Source organism: Podarcis tiliguerta (genome assembly GCF_965153285.1).
Source record: "Podarcis tiliguerta genome assembly, chromosome: 1".
NCBI lineage: Eukaryota > Metazoa > Chordata > Lepidosauria > Squamata > Lacertidae > Podarcis > Podarcis tiliguerta.
This window is the reverse complement of record NC_139534.1, coordinates 126,627,565-126,647,861: the sequence shown is the minus strand read 5'-3', so window position 1 is coordinate 126,647,861 and position 20,297 is coordinate 126,627,565. Positions and strand designations below refer to the sequence as shown.

The following is a 20,297-nucleotide window of genomic DNA, read 5'->3' as shown; positions in this document are numbered from 1 at the left end:
TTTGAATTCTGGTGCTGGAGGAGACTCTTGCGAGTCCCATGGACTGCAAGAAGATCAAACCTCTCAATTCTTAAGGAAATCAGCCCTGAGTGCTCACTGGAAGGACAGATCGTGAAGCTGAGGCTCCAATACTTTGGCCACCTCATGAGAAGAGAAGACTCCCTGGAAAAGACCCTGATGTTGGGAAAGATGGAGGGCACAAGGAGAAGGGGACGACAGAGGACGAGATGGTTGGACAGTGTTCTCGAAGCTACCAGCATGAGTTTGACCAAACTGTGGGAGGCAGTGGAAGACAGAAGTGCCTGGTGTGCTCTGGTCCGTGGGGTCACAAAGAGTCGGACACGACTAAACGACAACAACAATTTAATTTTTAACTATTAAGTTTGTTCAGTAACTCTCAATCTCAGGATCAGGGGTTCAAGACCCACATCAGGTGAAAGACTCCTGGCACTGCAGGGGGGCTGGACTACCTGGCCCTTGTGTCCCTTTCCAACTGTACAGTCGAGTCTATGAAATATTATGAAACCAACACAAACACCCAAATTCGACTTACTGTATTCATTGTCGAATCATTGACTCCAGCTACAAAAGCTGAGGCTGCTCAAGAGGCCAGAGGCCATATATTTTATATTTTACTTCATTTAGCAATGTTTTCTTTTGAAATGTTTAAAACTTTAGTTGTTGTTAACTTTGTTTGTGTTAAATATGTATGCTAGAGTTGACTCCAGTGTAATGTTTTGTTTTGAAGTCTCTTTAAGATGTTTTAGTTTCCTGCTAATTAGGTTGCTTTGAATGTATACTTTGTATTTGACTTTCTTCAGTAATGTTTCATTCTGGATTGTTTCATTTGATGTTTTAATGTGCCGCAAACCACGACCCATAAAGCACCCATGTTGCATGCCTTTTACTAAGGACTTCTATACGACGTTAGTTACATTTGTGTTGTGTGTTGTAAACTGCTCTGTGGTCTTCTGGCAAAGGGCAGTAAATAAAGTTAATAAATAGTAATAATAATAGTGTAAAGCAGTGAACTTCAGCTGAGGGGCCAGGACACACTAGTTGGGTCGTGGGGTGATCTAACATGGGTCACAAGAGCAGCACTGCCAACATATATAAATATAAATTTAAATATTAATTTATAAATGAAAAATAAAATTAGAAATAGAAATCGTGATGGTGTTTTTATATGTGCTGGAAGCCACCCAGAGTGGCTGGGGAGATCTATTTTCCAGGGACGTCCCCAATTTACAGGTTTCTGATTTCATCCCGGAATGTCCTGCTTTTCCTTAGGACAGCCCTATTTTCATTGGAGAAATGTTGGAGGGTATGGAGTTATCTGACCCTCAAGGCGTCTGAAGGCAATCCTATATCGGGAAGATTTTTTTTAATGTTTAATTTTTTATTATGTTTTTATATATGTTGGAAGCTGTCCAGAGTGGTTGGGGCAGCCCAGTAAGATGGGGGGGATGTATAAATCATCATCATCTTAAAAATATGAAGAAGTATAGAAATGAAATGAATAATAACAATGGAATGGGACGTCCCTATTTTCATTGGATAAATGCTGGAGGGTACAGATCCAGCCAGATGGACAGGGTAATAATAATAATAAATTTCCCCCCTGAAAATATAAAGCGGTATAGAAATAATAATAGATTTCTGTCTTTAAAGTATAAAGCGGTATAGAAATGAAATGAATAATAACAATGGAATGGGATGTCCCTATTTTCATCGGAGAAATGCTGGAGGGTATGGACCCAGCCAGATGGGCGGGATGATGATGATTAATAATAATAATAATAATAATAATAATAATAATAATAATATATTTCCCTCCCTGAAAATATAAAGCTGTATAGAAATAAAATGAAAAATTATTATGGAATGGGACGTCCCTATTTTCATTGGATAAATGCTGGAGGGTATAGATCCAGCCAGATGGGCGGGGTAATAATAATAATAATATTTTCCCCCTTGAAAATATAAAACGGTATAATAATAATAATAATAATAATAGGGTTTTGCCAGGTGCCCGCCTGCCTTCTTCTGCCAGATCCTCTTCGTCTTCCTCTGCACCCACCGCGCACTTTTGCAATTCGCCAGGTGAGAGAGCCTGTTGTTCATAAAGCAGCCCCTTTTTTCTTTTCTTTTCCTTTCTTTTCTTCCCCCCTTTTGATTCCCCCTGGAAGGGAGAGAGGAGGGGAGGGAAGGGGAGGCGCCACGGCCGGCCATCGCCGCCGCCGCCGAAGAAGAAGCCATTTCCCAGCCCCGCATCCTCCTCAGGAGCCCAGGAAGGAGCAGAATTCAGAGAGGGAGAAATAAATAAATAAATAAGCAGCAGAGAGAGAAATAGGAATATCTTTTCCTCCTCCCCCTCCCCCCAGGCTCCCGGGGAGGGCGAAGGAGAAGGGCGGGCTCCTTCGGCTGGGTGAGTGGGCGATGGATCGATATCTCTTGATCGATATCGGGGGGAAGAGGAGAAGGAGGAGGTGCGGGTCCCCGCGGGGTCGGCGACGGCCGCTCCCTACCCTCAGAGGAGACCTATGTGGCGCGCTCTCCTTCCTCCGCTTTCCCGGGGCCAAAATGGCGGCGGCGGCCCTGAGGAGAAAAAAGGCGCGAAGAAGGGAAGGGAGGAGGAGCGGCTCCTCCACAGGCTCCCTTCTTCTTCTTCGCCTTCCTGTCAGGTTTCCCGCCTTTGGGGCTTCTTCTCCCTTCTCGGCCCCCTCCCAACCCGGCTAAGCATGAAAGGCTTTTGCCGTAATAATAAACGTGTTTTTTTAAACTGGCCGCGGGACTCGCTGTGTGGTTGTATTTTCGCCTTCTCTCGGCCTCTGCTCCGCCCGAAAAGCGGCTGGTTTGGGGTTTTTCCGGGCGGGGAGAGGGAGGGAGGCGCTTGTTGCTGCTGCTGCCAGCCAGGGTCGGGCTCCTTGCTTTGCTTTTGTATGTGGCTCCTGGGTGGTCGCTGCCGGCCAGGGTTTCACTCTTGTTCAGCCCTTGCTTTGCCATGCAACTCCTGGGCTGCTGCTGCTGCTGCCAGCCAGAGTCTGACTCAGGTGCAGCCCCTTTGCCTTTATTTGGTATGTGGCTCCTAGGTGGTTGCCAGCCAGGGACTGGTTCTGGCTCAGCTCCTGCCTTTGCTGTGCAGCTGCTGCGGCTGCAAGCCAGTGTCCAGCTGTTGCTCAACCCCTTGTTTTTGCTTTTGTATGTGGCTCTTGGGCTGCTGCTGCCAGCCAGGGTCAGACTCTTGCTCAGTCCCTTTGCCTTTGCTTTGTGGCTTCTGGGCTGCTGCCAGCCAGGGTCAGGCTCTTGCTCAGCCTCTTGCCTTTGCTATGCAGCTCCTGGGCTGTTGCTGCTGCCAACCTGGGTCGGGCTCCTGCTCAGCCCCTTTGCCTTGCTTTGGCATGAGGCTCCTGGCCTTCCTATGACAACTTGACCCTTTCACTATAGAAACCATCAAAAGGTAGAGTTGTGGGTGTGTATTGTGCCTATTCTGTGTTTGTTAGTCCCTCTGCAGTTGCCAAGTGATGGTGGGTGAGGGAGAACGGATCTTGTTAATTGCTCTGCTTTATAACTTGTTTTCTTCTTTTTTAAAGGCTACAGACTCTCTTTAAAGGGTTTCATCCAGCCAGCAAGCCTGCAGTTCTTTTCAGCCTCTGAAATGTAACTTCCCCAGGTATGTTGGTTTCTGCTGTGGAGTTGACCTCTGTTTGGTTACAAGCGGCACAGAAGGGATGCTTGCGTCCATGTCTCTTGAGAGGCTCAGCCTCAATTTGCTGGTTAGGGCTGCCAAATCTTAATTGCCCATTGCACCCTGTGCTTTTTAACATCAGCTTGCTGCGCAAGAAATGGGGGTGAGCGAATAGCAAAACATTCTGTATTTGCAGATTTCTGCAAATCAGGCTGCTGAAACAGGCACAGAAGTAGGCCACATTAAAAAAAAAAAAATTCCTGATAAGTTGGCAGTCGTACTGTGGTGCAGGTGGGTAAAGTGTTTGGTTCTGAATCCCCGTGAATTTGAATCCCCTTTAAAACCACTCTAATCTTTTTGATGAATTGGCATAAACTGCCCCCCATCCATCCCCAAATGAGACCTGTAAAATGAGTTGCAAGAAGCGTCTTTGCTTGAAAATTGGCTTTAGTTTTTCATACTTGAAGTTTATATTTTATATGTGTGATTCCCACATGTGCCTTTCTGCGTGTGTCAGTGTACACATGGTTAGGCTTACATTCTAGTTTATAAAGAACTGAAAGCTGATGTTTTAACATTTAATTGATAAGTACACCTACATTCAAGCTTATAAACAGTCACTTAACCTCAACTGAACCTATGCTGAGCTCGAATTAAAAGCTAGGCTTCCACTTTTTGTTCATAATCTGGCTCCTTCCAATATCTGGATTTTACACCTTTTGGTACAGAACAATTGTGTGTGTGGACACACACTTATGCAGTTATTAATATATTGAGAGCAATTAAATCACTGACTGGTTCTCCAATACTTGCAGCAGGGCTAGTGTGCTGTGCAATGGGGTCTAGCTTCCACTGTGCAGCAAACTTCATTATACCTGCCTCTTCCACATGAGGCCTTGACACATTTTAGTATAAATGCTGTCAAAGGAAGTGCAATTACAGTGGAACCTCGGTTGTTGAATGCTTCATAGAATCATAGAATCATAGAGTTGGAAGAGACCACAAGGGCCATCGAATCCAACCCCCTGCCAAGCAGGAAACACCATCAGAGCACTCCTGACATATGGTTGTCAAGCCTCTGCTTAAAGACCCCCAAAGAAGGAGACTCCACCACACTCCTTGGCAGCAAATTCCACTGTCAAACAGCTCTTACTGTCAGGAAGTTCTTCCTAATGTTTAGGTGGAATCTTCTTTCTTGTAGTTTGGATCCATTGCTCCGTGTCCGCTTCTCTGGAGCAGCAGAAAACAACCTTTCTCCCTCCTCTATGTGACATCCTTTCAGAAGTAGAAAGTTTCGGCTTTTGAATGCCAACAACTCAGAAGTGAATGCTTCCAATATTTGAACACTCCTCAGAAGTCAAACGGCTTCCGAGGTCTGTTTCTCCATTTTTTCAATGGATTTTGCTGACCGCCCATTGCTCCTCAGTTGTCGAACGTTTCAGAAGTTGGAACAGTTTTCCGGAACGGATTACGTTCAACAACCGAGGTTCCCCTGTAGTAGCATCTTCGGGTATTAGCAAGAAGCTTTATTTTTGTACTCATTTATGCCATTAGGCATACATACACAGGTGTGTACAGGCGAATTGCCATTATAAAATAAGGTTACCAGACATCCCCAGATTTACAAATCAGTCCCCATACAAAATCCAATGAAGTTGAAAAGTGTCCCTGAATTCATTGAAAAAAAAATATTGTAACCTTATTATAAAAGAACAACTCATGGTGAGTTCTGGCACCTCACCTCTTTTTCTAGAAAAATAGCACTGCCTGATCCCATCTAACATGTGAACAAGAACATATAAAAGTACACAATATAAAATCATCCTCTTACAAAGCACAGAATATCAAGTCCCTGTTTAATAAATAACCAAGGGACAGACTTCCATAATGCTGGTGCAAACATTCTGAAGGCCCTGTGGGCAGTCGCTACAGCCTGAACACATGGCACCACCAGCAAGTACCCGTCATCTGAGCACACGTTCCAGAAGTGCTATTAAGCCAGACCTGCTTCTGATTTGCCAACATCTTGGGCCCATATTGGAAGGCGTCTTATACTAAGTCTTGCCTTAGTCCATCTAGTCCTGCAGATGTAGTAGTAGTAGTAGTAATAATAATAATAATAATAATAATAATAATAAATTATTTATACCCCGCCCATCTGGCTGGGCTTTCCCCAGCCACTCTGGGCGGCTTCCAAAAAAATATTAAAATACTGTAATACATCAAACATTAAAAGCTTCCCTAAACAGGGCTGCCTTCAGATCCCGTGAGCTGCACTCAGCATGTTCTGTAATTGGGGGACGATGGAAGTTTTAGTCAAGCATCTTCCCAAGTGCTACCAGCTCTCACCTGTGGCTCCCAGAAGCTGCCAGCCTCCTTCAAGAGGTTGTAGATTCTCCTTCCTTGGGAGTTTTTCAAGCACAGGTTGGAGGGCCATCTGTAATGGATGCTTTAGATGAGATTCCTGCATTGCAGGGGGTTTGACTAGATGACGCTAGGGGATCCCTTCCAATTCTACAACTCGATTCTATGACAGCAGCCACACCCCAGGAAACAGTGGGGGGGGGGGATTGCGAGGGGAGGTTGAGGAAGAATCAGCTGGTAGAATATGCCCAATGTCCCCCCCCCCCAAATAAGGGGTTATTAGACCTAAAGTTGCCCCAATCAGGGTTATGGAGAATCTGGTTTTTAGAATGGAGCTTTCACTTTCTTTCTTTTTTTTTTTTTTGAGAAATGCTGTTTTATTATCAATATTTAGAATGGCACTCTATTGGTAAAATTTTCCTTTTGTCCCTTTTCCTCCCCAGAGAAAATGAGATTCATTCAAAGTCTGAGTGAATGAGAATGGGCCCGGATGTTCCTCTGCTGAACGACCACAAACAAGAATTCCTCTTGAAACGTTTTCCGCAGACTGTTTTAGGCGGCCCTCGATTTAAACTGGGACACCCTGCGCCTCTTTATGTCTACGTGAACCAGATTCTTCTCTTCCTGCTACCATGTCTTCTGGGAGGCGTGGGGACGCTTCTCTACCAACTAAGTATTCTGCAAGACTATTCTGCGGCTGCTGTTTCTGGAGGACTCATGCTAGTTGCAGCTGTTACTGCCCAGGCAGCAAGCCTGTATGCAAAACAGAAAACTGCTTCGGTGGAAAGAGTGCATACGCACAGTACCCTAACGGATGAAGATGAATGGGAGTTCTCTAGTTGTCTGGGCTCAGAGACAGTCAAATTTATTATTCCAGGCAAGAAATACATAGTTAACATCATCTTTCACTCACTTCTCGCTGGGGTGCTGTGTGGCTTAGGAACTTGGTACCTTCTGCCTAATAGAATCGCCTCATTGTATGGAGGCAACATTGGAGGAACTGTTATGATCTTTGTCTTTGGTTGGGTGACGGTCTGCATTGGGGAGTACTCCTTAATTGTCAATACTGCTTCAGAGACAGCTACTTACCAAGCACTAGACACTTACGAAATTGTTCCCCTGATGAGACCTTTCTACATTTTTGTCTTCTTCGCAGTGGACCTCACTCACAGGTAAAAATGTAGGTGCTGCCTACAGCAGTGACTGCCTTAGAAGATTGTACGGTAATTTATTTCTTGCTATGGAAGCCAGAAGGGACACGGGTGGCGCTGTGGGTTAAAGCCTCAGCACCTAGGGCTTGCCGATCGAAAGGTCGGCGGTTCGAATCCCCACGCCGGGGTGCGCTCCCGTCGTTTGGTCCCAGCGCCTGCCAACCTAGCAGTTCGAAAGCACCCCCGGGTGCAAGTAGATAAATAGGTACCGCTCCGGCGGGAAGGTAAACGGCGTTTCCGTGTGCGGCTCTGGCTTGCCAGAGCAGCGATGTCACGCTGGCCATGTGACCCGGAAGTGTCTTCGGACAGCGCTGGCCCCCGGCCTCTTGAGTGAGATGGGCGCACAACCCTAGAGTCTGTCAAGACTGGCCCGTACGGGCAGGGGTACCTTTACCTTTACTATGGAAGCCAGGTTATAATCTTTTAAACAAATCAGTACTTTTTACTGGTCCATCTTGTGCAACATCTTTCTGTAAACATTTGTATTTAGTCACATATATTGAAACAATCCGTAAGAGGACTCAAAAACTCTTCAGCAAAATGGTGGGCGGGGCAGTGCGACTGGGTGTAAAAAGCCTGTCTTCTGTCACAGAAATAATACATATTTCCATTTTTTGTCCAGATTCATTGCCGATGTTCCAGCTTTAAAACTGGCAAACCAGATTTTGCACGTTGTGTTTTTGTGTTTGCCATTCTTGTGGACTCTGGGAATTTTGCCCCCACTGGACGCACTTTTTCTCTGGGGAATGGAACAAGTGTTAGAGTTCGGTCTAGGCGGTTCACCCATGTCAAGTAACACAAGGTAATCATTGTTTGGCATAAGAATACACATTTATTCCTCTTCAGTTTCATTCTGTTTTATGGGTTTTTAAATGCATGGTAAATTCTGCATTTAGTAGTAATCTGTTGCAGCAAAAACAACTTATTTTGTGGCATCTTAAAGGCGAAGACATGTATTAAAGCTTAACCTTTCATGAACTAGAGTCCTCTTAATCGGATGCAGGAAGCATTATCCTAATGGAACTGTAAACAGTGACGTTTGAAAGAATTGGCCTGCATTTTGCATCCTCCTGAATTCATTCCTTCAAATTCCTCACCCTCTGCAACCGTATCTGCCGATTTAGGTTAACATTTTGCATATCTGTTGAAGTGAACTCCAGTCTAAGATAATTTATGCTCTCATAAGTTTATTAGGTTCTGGGGTGCCAATATATTCTTTATTTTAAAAAAACCCATGCAGTTCAGCAGACGCATATCCCTAAACTACACACAGGCTTTAAAGCAAGTATCGCAAACCCTCCAGACAGTTTGCAAAACTGCGTAGGAGATGAATTGCTAATATGATGCTCAACTCAAACTTCCAGTATGCCGTGTTGTCATCACATTGTGTATAGGACCAGGAGCATCCTGTTGAAAATCACAGTAGGTGAAGAAGCTGATCCTTGGATCTGCTTGTGGTAGAATGGAAAGACATGAACACGTGAAGCTGCCTTATACAGACCCTCTGGTCCATCTAGCTCAGTATTGTCTAAACTTACTGCCAGAGACTGTCCAGAGTTTCAGACAGGGAGTCTCTCCCAGCTTTACCTGCAGACGCCAGGTATTGAACCTGGGAACTTCTGTATGCAAGGCACATGCTCTGCCACTGAAGTACAGTGGTACCTCAGGTTAAGTACTTAATTCGTTCCAGAGGTCCGTTCTTAACCTGAAACTGTTCTTAACCTGAAGCACCACTTTAGCTAATGGTGCCTCCAGCTGCTGCCACGCCACCTGAAGCAAAGTTCTTAACCACGTTCTCATCCTGAAGCAAAGTTCTTAACCTGAAGCACTATATCTGGGTTAGCAGAGTCTGTAACCTGAAGCGTATGTAACCCGAGGTACCACTGTATGGCTCTTCCCAAAATGAAAATAGACCCAACTCTCCAGATGTCATTTATGACTTCTTCCTAACCAAGTAAATCTTTTTTCTCCCCTTTCTAGGCTGCTATTCATGTTTTTGATTTCTGTGGGAACAGCTGTTGCCTCTTATTTCATCCCCAGCACGCTTGGTGTCGTCCTCTTCATGACTGGATTTGGATTTGCGTTGAGTCTTAACTTAAGAGAGATTGGGTTTGCGTTCAAGTGCACTGTGATCAACTTCTTAGCCTCCGACAAGTTTACAAAGGCACCTGGCTGTTGTGGGACCCAGTTTGGATGGCGGGAATTTGTTTTCTATTTGACTGCATTGACTCTGGCTCTCCTGGAAGCTGGCCTGTTGCACTCCTTCCTGGGTCCTCAGGCGTTTTCTAAAACCAGCCTCCAGGCTGTTGTGAGCTATTTGCTGATGGCATTGCTCCTTGCGACGTGGATTCTTGGACAGATTCAGGCCGTGTACCTGTTCGGAATGTTGCGAAACCCGTTTTATCCAAAGGATGTCATGACTGCGAATGTATTTGTGGAGAAACAAAAGAGGCTTAAGAAAATTGGTGTGCTCAGAAGGATTTTGCTAGCTGTAGGTAAGAGAGTCTGCAGCCTTCTGTATTATGTATAAGCTGGAGACCGAAGAAAGATCATGAAATGTTCTACACGTACATTCCAAAATAACCCACATTAAGTGGAGCCAAGGCATTTAAATCTTAATGATCTGAGGGTTTACTGAATAAGTGTTCCTTTATAAATGCCACATTCTGTGGAATATACTGAATTGCTGAGTTCTCACTTAAAAATAAGCTTCGATTTAATGGTAATTCTTAGATTCTAAAGCAAGAGTGAGAAACCTGTGGCCCGCTAGATGTTGCTAGACTACAACTCCCACCATCCTTAACTATTTGCCATGTTGAGTGAAGCGAGTCCCCACTATATCTGGAGCACCAAGGGTCCGCTAACCCAGTGCCAATCTAGAAGAAGGCATTTAGGAGATAATATCTGATTCTCTACCGAAATTAATCATTCAAATAAAATACAATTTAGCTGGTGTACTGAATTTCGGAATACAGTAGAAGAATTGAATTGGCCATTATCTAGCACAGAACTGTAGAATTTAAGGCATATGAAGCAATGAAAAACAATAGGTTTTAATATCAAAGGCAATTGACTGGGATATCTAATTTGACATGTTACAACTGATTTCAAATGTTTCAGAACGTCCCTTCTCTCCCCCTCTCCCCAATTTGCTGAATAAAAAACTTGTTATAATTTTTTTCTGTATAGTATATCACTTCTCTAGCAATTGGCAGATCAGTCTCATTATACAAAAGGGCTACTGGATTACACTGACTTCAGAAAGTGACAAAGACATTATGTCAATGCCCCTTGCAATAAGATTTTCAAAACAGCTTACAAAATGAAACATAAAATTGCTTGACATTAAAACAAAATAAGAACCAGTTATTAAAAGTCAAAACTGTTAGCACAACACTAAGGTTACAGTTAAGCATTTTCTAATGGGGGATGAATGTCTGCCCACTCAATTTTGAAGAGATGTTAGAACATAGACACGTATCCTGTAGACACCTTGCATTTTTGCCAGAGATAAAAGCCAATCTGGGTCTTTCATAAGATCTTGGGACCAGTGAGAGTCACCTAGAGCAGTGTTTCCCAGCCTTGGGCCTCCAGCTGTTTTCGAACTACAATTCCCATCATCCTTGACCACTGGTCTTGCTAGCTGAGGATTATGGGAGTTGTAGTCCAAAAACAGCTGGAGGCCCAAGGTTGGGAAATGCTAACCTAGAGAACGTCAGCCACTTGAGAGCCACATAACATCAGTGTAAAAGATTTTTAAAGGCCTGATAATCATTACGTATATAATTCCATTTTTACCTGCATGCACAAATTTAAGTGCACTGTGTTGAACTCTGTTTTAGTAAATGAAACATTCATTGCGGCCGCCTTTCCAGCTTCCCAGGGAATCCCAAATAGACAAAACTCTGTAGATCATGGTTGCAAAATCTCTATTCTGAATCATGCCCCTTATGTATATACTTCTTGTATAAGGAAAAACATTGTGCATAATTTCTTTTCTCTTGTAATTTCAGTGTCTCCATTTGCTATGATAGCGTTTCTTTCCCTAGACAATTCTCTGCATCATCTTCCATCTGTATATGTTTCCATTGGATTCTCAAGAGGCTTTAGAACGGTAACTTTTAAGTATTTTGTAAAAAAAAGCACCATGGAAGAAAAGCACTTAATTTTTAGGGAAGATAGAATAACAAATGGATGTGAGAATTACATTTTCCAGTTCCTGAAAGGGGATATTTATTCATAATAAGGGATTTTGACCCACGTAATTTGGTGGTAGACAACGTGACTTGTATGTTCACGGCCCCAAGTTTAAATTTAAGTATCTCTAGTTAAAGAATTCTTAGGTAACATTGACCTAAGTCATTGTTGGTCGTTGTTTGGATTTAGGCAAGGGATTGTTCTCTCCCGCAGATACCATCGTGTATTGTGGAGGGTAAAGGACTGGCCAGCATTAACGTTGTTTGTGAGGATTACTGAGATAATGCATGCAAAGTATTTTGACTACTTGGAAAGCATTAATAGAGCACTATTTATAAAGTGTTTTTTCTATTATTAGCCAAGGTTCACTCTAGCTTACTGGTTTGATGTACTGTGTTTAAATCTAGATGTATTTTGTGTCTGGAATATTGCCATGGTCTTGTATGGAGTTATCTAGTGCAGAATTCAGCTTGCCAAGTTTGAGTTTGTTGCTATTTTTTTCTTTCTCTTCTCCCCTCTCTCTCTCCACCCCCCCCCCCCCCCCGTTTCTCACCATTTTGGATGTGCTGTTGAGAACATGGGGGAATTATATGGTCTGAACTTTGAATTCTGAGAGAGGTACGAAAAAAGCTGGCAGTGGGAGCAGCTGGTGCGAGTAATTTCTTGCTGTCCGTTATGGGCTCTGTTTGTCTGACTCTGCCAATGCTCTATTGCCCAATCCCATTTTATTTTCCTCAGGACCTGAGTAAATGTTCCAGATTAATTGAAAACCTGATTCTTGGAATTAGAGCAAGTCACACAAAACAAGCACATGGTGGACTGCACATGTTGTTCTTAGCCTAAGGCAGTACTTCTATAACCTAGCAGTTCAAAAGCACGTCAGTGCAAGTAGATAAATAGGTACCTCTGTGATGGGCGTTTCAGTGAGCTCTGGTTACCGTCACGGTGTTCTGTTGCGCCAGAAGCGATTTAGTTATGCTGGCCACATGACCCGGAAAGATGTCTGTGGACAAATGCCAGCTCCCTCGGCCTGGAAGCAAGATGAGCGCCGCAACCCCATAGTCACCTTTGACATGACTTAACCGTCCAGGAGTCCTTTACCCTTTTATTTTTTAACTTCTATAATAATATGAGAATTACTGTATGGGACAAAAATGGCAAACAGAGGAAAGACCAGCAAATTTTAGGCAGCATTAAAAAAAAAAAAAAAGACACTTGAATAGATCTTTGGTGGTCAGGCACCCAAAAACATTTGAGAAACTCCTGCAAAACAACAACAGAGGAATAACAGCTTTGGGTTGTATACAACACTGCATGAACAGTGTTCCAGTTCTGAGGGCCTTCTGGCCGTTCCCTCACTGCAAAAAGTTACAGGGAACCTGGCAAAGGGCCTTCTTGGTAGTGGTACCTGCCCTGTGGAACGCCCTCCCATTACATACCAGGGGATGTTAAGGGGGGAAATAACTATCTTGAGTTTTAGAAGACATCTGAAGGCAGCCCTGTATCAGGAAGCTTTCAATGCTAGATGTTCACTTGTGTTTTTATATTATGTTGGAAGTCGCCCAGAGTGGCTGGGGCAACCCAGTCAAATGGGTAGGGTAAATTATTACTATTAATGGACCTCCATTTCCTCTCGTCCCCATGTGCTTCCACGTACCTCCAAAATCTCCTCTGTTAGGTCTCCAGAGCAGATTTTGAGGGTGCACGAGGGGGCTGTAGAATACAAGCGAGGAAGGCACAGTTCTGTGGTGCACACAGAATTCCGTTGCATGGATGGAGCTGCAGCGTTGAATATAGCCCTTTTTATTTTAAGTATTAAACTTCAGATCAAGAGTGAAATGAACATATTGTGAGTCAATAAAGTAATCTCTGTTCCAGGTATGGCAGGATACAGAGCACGCTTTGCTGGATATGGTGGTGGTGTCAGCTGTGCAGTTGCTGGTGTTCAATACTGATCTTTGGTGGAATAGAAGCTTTGATACAGGAATCAGGCTGTTGCTGGTAAGTCTGATTTTATTTGCAGCTTCCTTCAGCATTACTATTCCTCCTTTCATATATATATATCCTAGGTGGTGAACCAAGTAAGCAGAAATTAAAGCAAATTATTAAAAGGCCAATTAAAAAATAAACAAGTCAAGAACAACAAGTCAGAGTTGGTATCAAACAATGGCACTGTCAAAACCTGTTTTTAACAGGTCAGACCTGCCTCTTGGAGAAGGTTAAGTCCTAGCTGCTCACCAAAAGGCAAGCAGTAGTTGGGCCAGGGAAAGTTTCTGTAGCAGGTGCCACCACTTAAAAGGTCCCGTGCCTCATGCCTTTCCCCCACCCCCAGTGGACGCCAAAAAATTGAAAGCAGAAAGCCTTGTACAGAGATTTCTCTGTTGTGGCACTGCAGCAGACTCATGTGAGTGTGGAGTGGTTCTTAAGATACTCTGGTCCCAGGCCATACAGGGTAGCTCTTAAGATAAATTGATAACCCAGACAGATGGTATTTGATCTGACCTACATACTCCAATTAGCATTGCAGCCATGTTCTGGATCATTTTGGACTTTCAAACTACTACATGTATGAAAGTTTGTTTTTATTTGTAAAATTGTATTTTAATATCTGCATCATTTTATTCTTTTAAGACATTTAGAAGCCTGTTTTGGGATTAAGTGGTATATAGTAATAATAATAATAATAATAATAATAATAAATCTTATGAAACGTGCTATTGCCCTTCAGCCCTCCCCTATTCCTTCCCAAATAGACTCCTATTTTGATTCAAACCAGAGTTAGGGTCAGAAAACCAAGTGACAACCAATTCAGGCTTGATAATAATATTCTGAGGGCATTCCAACAACTTTAGCAATACGAAGTGCTGTAGAAGAGCCTACAATTTAAAGAAAAAATGATATGCTATTTCTGTCCTGCTAGGTCGGAATAATCCGGGATCGACTGTTTCAGTTTGTTTCAAAACTGCAGTTTGCACTTACTGTTCTCTTGACATCATGGACAGAGAAAAAGCAACGCCGGAAGTCCACTGCTACCCTGATTACACTCAACATTGTCTTCTTTCCAGTTGTACTGACCCTCATATTGCTGTCTGCACTTCTGTCTTCCCCCCTGCTGCCCCTTTTCAGTCTCCCAATATTTCTGATTGGCTTTCCAAGACCTATCCGAAGTTGGCCGGGACCTGTGGGTGTGACGGCCTGCATATGTCCTGATACCATATATTATCAGCAAATGATTCCAAGTTTGACTACTGCATTGCAATCGGCTCTATCCAATGGTAGCCTGGGTAAGTAAGCTTCAAAACAACTTTGTCACTCATTAGATCACATTTTATCATGTGCTGAAAACTGACCTGACTACATGGCTATGAGGCCAGTTTGAATCGGACCTTGCATACCCAGAAGCCTCCAGTTGATTGTAGCAGCTGTGGCCTCTAAAGGCTGCTACAGCTGAATGGAGGCTTCTGGGTATGTGGGGTATGGTTCAATTCCATAGGGGTTACCAGATCTGGGAAATGATTTTCTCATAACAGTAAATGGATATAATAAGCCGGTGCAATATAAGAAGCCTATTTTTTGTTACTAGGGTTGATGGGTGGGGATCTACGTTAGACATTTTCAAAGGTAAGGGGAGAAATGCAGTAGGAAACCTCTTTGGCTCACATTGGAGAGTGCTGTGCTAGGGCATGTATGCCTTGGGGATTTAAATGATTTTAAAAATTAATTATCAGGAAAAAAATTACCTGGTCTTTAATGGGCGAGGCCTTGACAAGACATGTCTTGGCAGGATATCACTTTATGTTTTAAGGTTAAGGCGTATTTTATCAGTTTTGGCAGCTATGCACAATTAAGGAAACCTTTACAAAAATGTTAGCAAGAGAATGCACTCTATTAGCTCAGCAGGATAGAAAAGGCTATTTTAAATTTTAACTAATGTAATGACAGGTTTCTTAGATTGCACTTGCTTTATTCTGAAACTCCGTAGTTTTAACTGTGCCAACTGAGATAATTTAGTAATCAGCGGTATGCAGTCAGCCGGCATCTGACACATCTCAAACCCCTGCAGTTATGTGGGGGAAGTAGTTTTGCTTCTACGACAAAATAGGTTTGGTTCGATTCAGTAATGTTCTCTTTAAGAGTGTAGTTGCAAATAATAGTTGTGCACAAACAGTTGTGCAGAGCCGATTCCTTTCTTCCATGCTGCGGTGACAGCAAAAGCTTTGTCTGCCAAAAGTCTCTCCTCAACAATTGCTGTTAGTGTGGCAGCCCTTTCCTGTAATCATTAAAGGTGAGATTTTGTTGATCCGTTCGGCACCACTGTATCCACTAATGGAAACAACCAATTCAAAGCAGAAAACCTCAACAGAAACTCACGACATCCATGCGTCTCCAAACTAGAATCTGTTTGTAACCTGTCGACACAACAATTCCCCCATCTCTCCATTATTTTCAAGGATTTGGGTCAGGGTTTGTCCTTTTATTTTCCTCACTGTACCTTTTTTTTTTATAAAAAAAACGGGAAACAGTAACCGCATGCAGCTGTGCCTTTGTAGAAAATATGCATGTCAGTGTGATAGCTGCAGTCATGTACAGCTGAGCTTCAGTAAGCAATTTCAGGATTATGGCTATGACGTAGTCTGATGTATTTAGTTTGTTACTTTAACCCCACTTTTCTGTGAATATAACAACCATTGCCTTGATTCCTGCATTGCAGGCAGTTGGCCTTGATGTCCCTTGGGGTCCCTTCCAAAAATTAATTCTTTGTGTGTGTGTGTCTTTTTCAAAAGGGCTCTGCTCACCTGGCTCTCACTACCTGTGCCGATTCCAAGACAGACTGGTATGGATCCTTGTGTTAGAAAGAGGCTTCACTTATTGTTGTCTTAATATCAAGGTGACTATTGCTAAGCCTACCTGGTACCATTGTGGCAGAGGAGTAGCTCCCCCCCCCCAACAGTCAGTAGAAGTTGCTCTAATTTTCATGGTGCGTGAACTATCTGCTAAAGTGACCCAAGGAGGGGTAAAGTTGAAAAAAGAAAACATGCTACATGTATGGGCATTGGATTCAAGACTACCTGGGGGTGGAACTTTTTTCACGGGTCTATCCAGTCCCTTGAGGTAGGGAAGAGGAATCTTGTGAATTTCCCTCTTTCTTCTGCAGGACCTACATGGAGGGTTGAAGACCCCTTCAGAACAGCCCGGGAAGTAGCTTTGGGGGCTGTAATGTGGGTGGGAAGGAAAACTGGCCAAAAAACCCCCTCTTCCTGTAGCACAGCCTTCCCAAAACTTGTGCTCCACATGTTTTGGACTACAAAATGCTGCCCGGTGCTGATGGGAGTTGCAGCCCAGCACATATGGAGGGTGCCGGCTTGGCGAAAGGGGAGCCTGTGGTGGGTGTCTGTGCTTCTGCTCCCAGAATGGCAAGTCTGAATCCAGCCCAAGGTGTCTGATTCATTCAGAAAGCTGCTTAGCCTTTCTGCAACTCGGAAACCGTTCTTGCTAGCATGTTTTAGATTGAATATGTAGACCATCTTTCTACTGCCCTTCCCTGCCCCTCTGTTTCCAATGTTTAGAGACATGTGGCATTGCATACATAGCTTAAAATAGCCATATCCATGCACAGGAGGGGACATACCTACTGGCTTGGGAAAACCTAAAGTTTGCAGAAGTGCAAAAAAAGGGGGGGCTAGCGGGAGACTCACATCCCCCCCCAAAAAAATCCCACTTCAAGGGAAAGAATGAAACATGTTTTTATGAGTACGACTAGCAACAAAATGTTGCAGTAAATCCCCACTTGCAGGATATCTTCGAGAGAATCAAAGGCTTGTATGCCTCCTTCTGGGGACTCCTGCAGCTAAGCTGGTGTCAAATGTCTTGCTCTGCTTTCCTTTGGGCTACATCAGCGAGGCCGAGAGGAGGGGTCTTGTCATCTGGGCAGCCCAGGCTGCACCCCAGGGAGGTCACTTCGGTGCTGCTAACACAGCAATTTGAGTTCACCCCCGGATGCACACTCCATTGTCTCTCAGGGGTGGCTAACCTTTTTCCTCCCAATGGCCACCACCCTTTGGAGGGTTTCATGCCAGCTCATGCTCACATGCGTGCACTTGCAGCTGGGGCAGGCGAGTTGCCTGCACGAATGCTCAGCGGTGGGTGGGGGGGTGACAGAGAAGCAGCCACACATGCTTGCTCACTCAATTTCAGTACACACCCCATCGCTACTATCCCAGTTTTGCCCTGAGGTAGAAAAACACACCGTTCTTGCTCTCTAGTGCACCGTAGGTTGGAAAGGCCTTTTTCCTCTTTCTCTTAAACATCCCTAGATAGTTCATAGAGTAGGAGTCTTTTGACCACACAGCACTCACCCCTTCTCTATCGTAATAATCTCTCTTCCTCCAGGATATTTAGCTCTGTTGAGACTCAACATAATGTGCAGTGGTACCTTGGTTTTCGAACTTAATCCATTCCGGAAGTCTGTTCTTAAACCAAAGCGTTCTTAAACCAAGGTGTCCTTTCCCATAGCAGTGGGGGACTCAATTTACAAATGGAACACACTCAACAGGAAGCGGAATATTTTCTGCTTCCAAGGCAAAGTTCACAAACCAAAACACCTACTTCCGGGTTTGCAGCGTTCTTAGTCCAAGTTGTTCATAAACTAAGCTGTTCTTAATGAGCATGTGGCTTATTTAAAAGCAGATCTAAACCAGACCCATGCAGAAACCATGAATTGGCATCTTTCTATTCCAAAGTGATAAGCACTTGGCCAACTGAACTCACCGTTCGTATGCATGTGTGTGTTTCCCCCATCTTTCCACTGAGAGTGCCCAAGGTGTATAAAAAGGCGTAGAATTAGTCATAAAAACTTAACAATTGAACTAATAACAATAAACACTGATGATGATGCAGGGTTTGCAGGCTCAGAAAGCTGATATTCATGCAGATGGATCTTGCTGTAAGACATTGCTTTCTGTGTCCCATTAAAGCTGAAGCGGCATAGCGAGGGAACCTGTAGCCCTCCAGATGTTGTGGCACTAAATTCCCACAGTTCTTGACCTTTGGACATGGTGGCTGGGCTAATGGGAGTTTTAGTATTGGGAGGGCCATGGGTTCCCCATCCCTACTCCATCCATATGTTTATTGTGATGTCCAAATCAGGTGATTTTTGGTTAGCGCTACCCTCAGAGCCTAGGACTTGCCGATCAGAAGGTCGGCGGTTCTGATCCCCACGACGGGGTGAGCTCCCTTTGCTCGGTCCCAGCTCCTGCCAACCTAGCAGTTCGAAAGCACGTCAAAGTGCAAGTAGATAAATAGGTACTCCTCTGGCGGGAAGGTAAACGGCGTTTCCGTGCACTGCTCTGGTTCGCCAGAAGCGGCTTAGTCATGCTGGCCACATGACCCGGAAGCTGTACGCTGGCTGCCTCGGCCAATATAGCAAGATGAGTGCTGCAACCCCAGAGTCGGCCACGACTGGACCTAATGGTCAGGGGTCCTTTTACCTTTGCTTTACCCTTAAAACCATGGCTTGAAGTGGGCCTGCAAAAACTATGATTGTGATGACCATCCAAACTGAGCCAGTGTATTACTCTGTGTACTTGAATATCTAGTCAGGTTTTTTTTTACCTTTTTTTTTCTTTTTGTCTGTTTGATTTTCAGGGGTTAGAATTGCAGGAAACCTCCTGCCATACCGCTGAAGCTCACAAAGTAGATGAAATGTTTGAGACGGCCTTTGAACACGAGGAGCACAGGAAGATCCTCTCCCTCAACCATCACTTTTTAAATATTTTAACCCCTTGTTGTGTTCTTCCTGTGAAGCTCTATTCAGATGCCAGGAACGTCTTGTCTGGAATTATTGACTCGCCTGACAACCGGAGGCAGTTGAAAGATGATTTTCTGAAAAACCTCTTATGGGTGCTAGTCCAATACTGCTATAAGAAATCAAAAACACACAGAACACATGAAAGAACACCCAAATCCAAGTATAAGTCTCCTTCAGTGGAGCCACCTGAAGTTTTAAGCAAGGCAATAGAAAGTCCAGACTCCTGGAAAAATGATGACCACCTCAGTGTGGAATCAATAGATGAGTGGACTGACGACAGCAACCTTTTTGATGATGAACCCAGCAAAAAAGGACCCAAAATGGCATCGCGAGGAAGCACACCAAGGCCCTTCTTTTCTCTCCCAGGTTCAGTCGAAATACACACCACAGACACCGAACTGCCAGAGGCACCCAGTGTCAATAAACTCTACAAGCCTGTTGTCCTTGGTCTTCCTGCTGTAGACACTGGGGGGAAATGGGGCGTGGTGGATTTGCCCCCTGTTAAGTTTAGCAACTCTTATTCTGAGCTGCTAAGCATTCCCGAAGAGTGGAGAACTGTACCCTTACCTGTGGCCAAACTTTACGAAATGAAGCAGAAGTTCCCGGAAGACTGGTACCATTTTGTACTTCGCCAGCTGGACTTCTTCCACTTGAAGGAAAACCCTTCAAGTTTACTCGAGGACATCGTGAAAGATGCTGCTTTGAAAGACTTGTACGTCAAGTGTGCCCTGTCCTGCTACATGGCCGTGTTTGGGTTAGACGATGTTCTTCCCTCGCCTGGCCACATATTCAGAGCCTACAACGGAGGCCTCCCCTGGTCGGTCTGTTTGGACTGGCTGGTGGCAAAGCAGGAGCTATTTCAGCTGGCCCTGAAGGTGTTCAGGTAACCGTGGCAAGAAACTGTTGAAATAAGGGTAGCAAGAGCACAGCTAAGAAGCTCAAATCATATATAGGACTGGGACCCTTTATTGAAAATTAAAACAAATGTCCAGACTTTAACATTCAAAATCTTTACTTGCAGATGAATTAA

The 20,297-nt window shown here is 44.1% G+C and overlaps 1 protein-coding gene across 6 annotated transcripts in view; it reads left to right on the top strand.

The window, feature by feature from the left end:
- The first annotated feature begins 2,011 nt into the window (after nucleotides 1–2,011).
- PCNX4 (pecanex 4) overlaps nucleotides 2,012–20,297 on the top strand; it is a 25,067-nt gene continuing 6,781 nt past the window's right edge. Inside the window, exons 1-10 of one of the 6 annotated variants that reach the window (XM_083434068.1) lie at nucleotides 2,012–2,428; nucleotides 3,594–3,673; nucleotides 6,496–7,224; nucleotides 7,886–8,065; nucleotides 9,244–9,758; nucleotides 11,277–11,377; nucleotides 13,339–13,461; nucleotides 14,381–14,744; nucleotides 16,245–16,348; nucleotides 19,105–20,150. In XM_083434068.1, the coding sequence (XP_083290194.1) occupies nucleotides 6,527–7,224; nucleotides 7,886–8,065; nucleotides 9,244–9,758; nucleotides 11,277–11,377; nucleotides 13,339–13,461; nucleotides 14,381–14,744; nucleotides 16,245–16,348; nucleotides 19,105–20,150 (3,131 nt within the window). In that variant the 5' untranslated portion in view covers nucleotides 2,012–2,428; nucleotides 3,594–3,673; nucleotides 6,496–6,526. Of the gene's footprint in view, nucleotides 3,461–3,593; nucleotides 3,674–6,495; nucleotides 7,225–7,885; nucleotides 8,066–9,243; nucleotides 9,759–11,276; nucleotides 11,378–13,338; nucleotides 13,462–14,380; nucleotides 14,745–16,244; nucleotides 16,349–19,104; nucleotides 20,151–20,297 lie in introns of all 6 variants that reach the window. The other 5 variants (XM_083434071.1, XM_083434070.1, XM_083434069.1 and 2 more) reach the window with 5 other exon arrangements.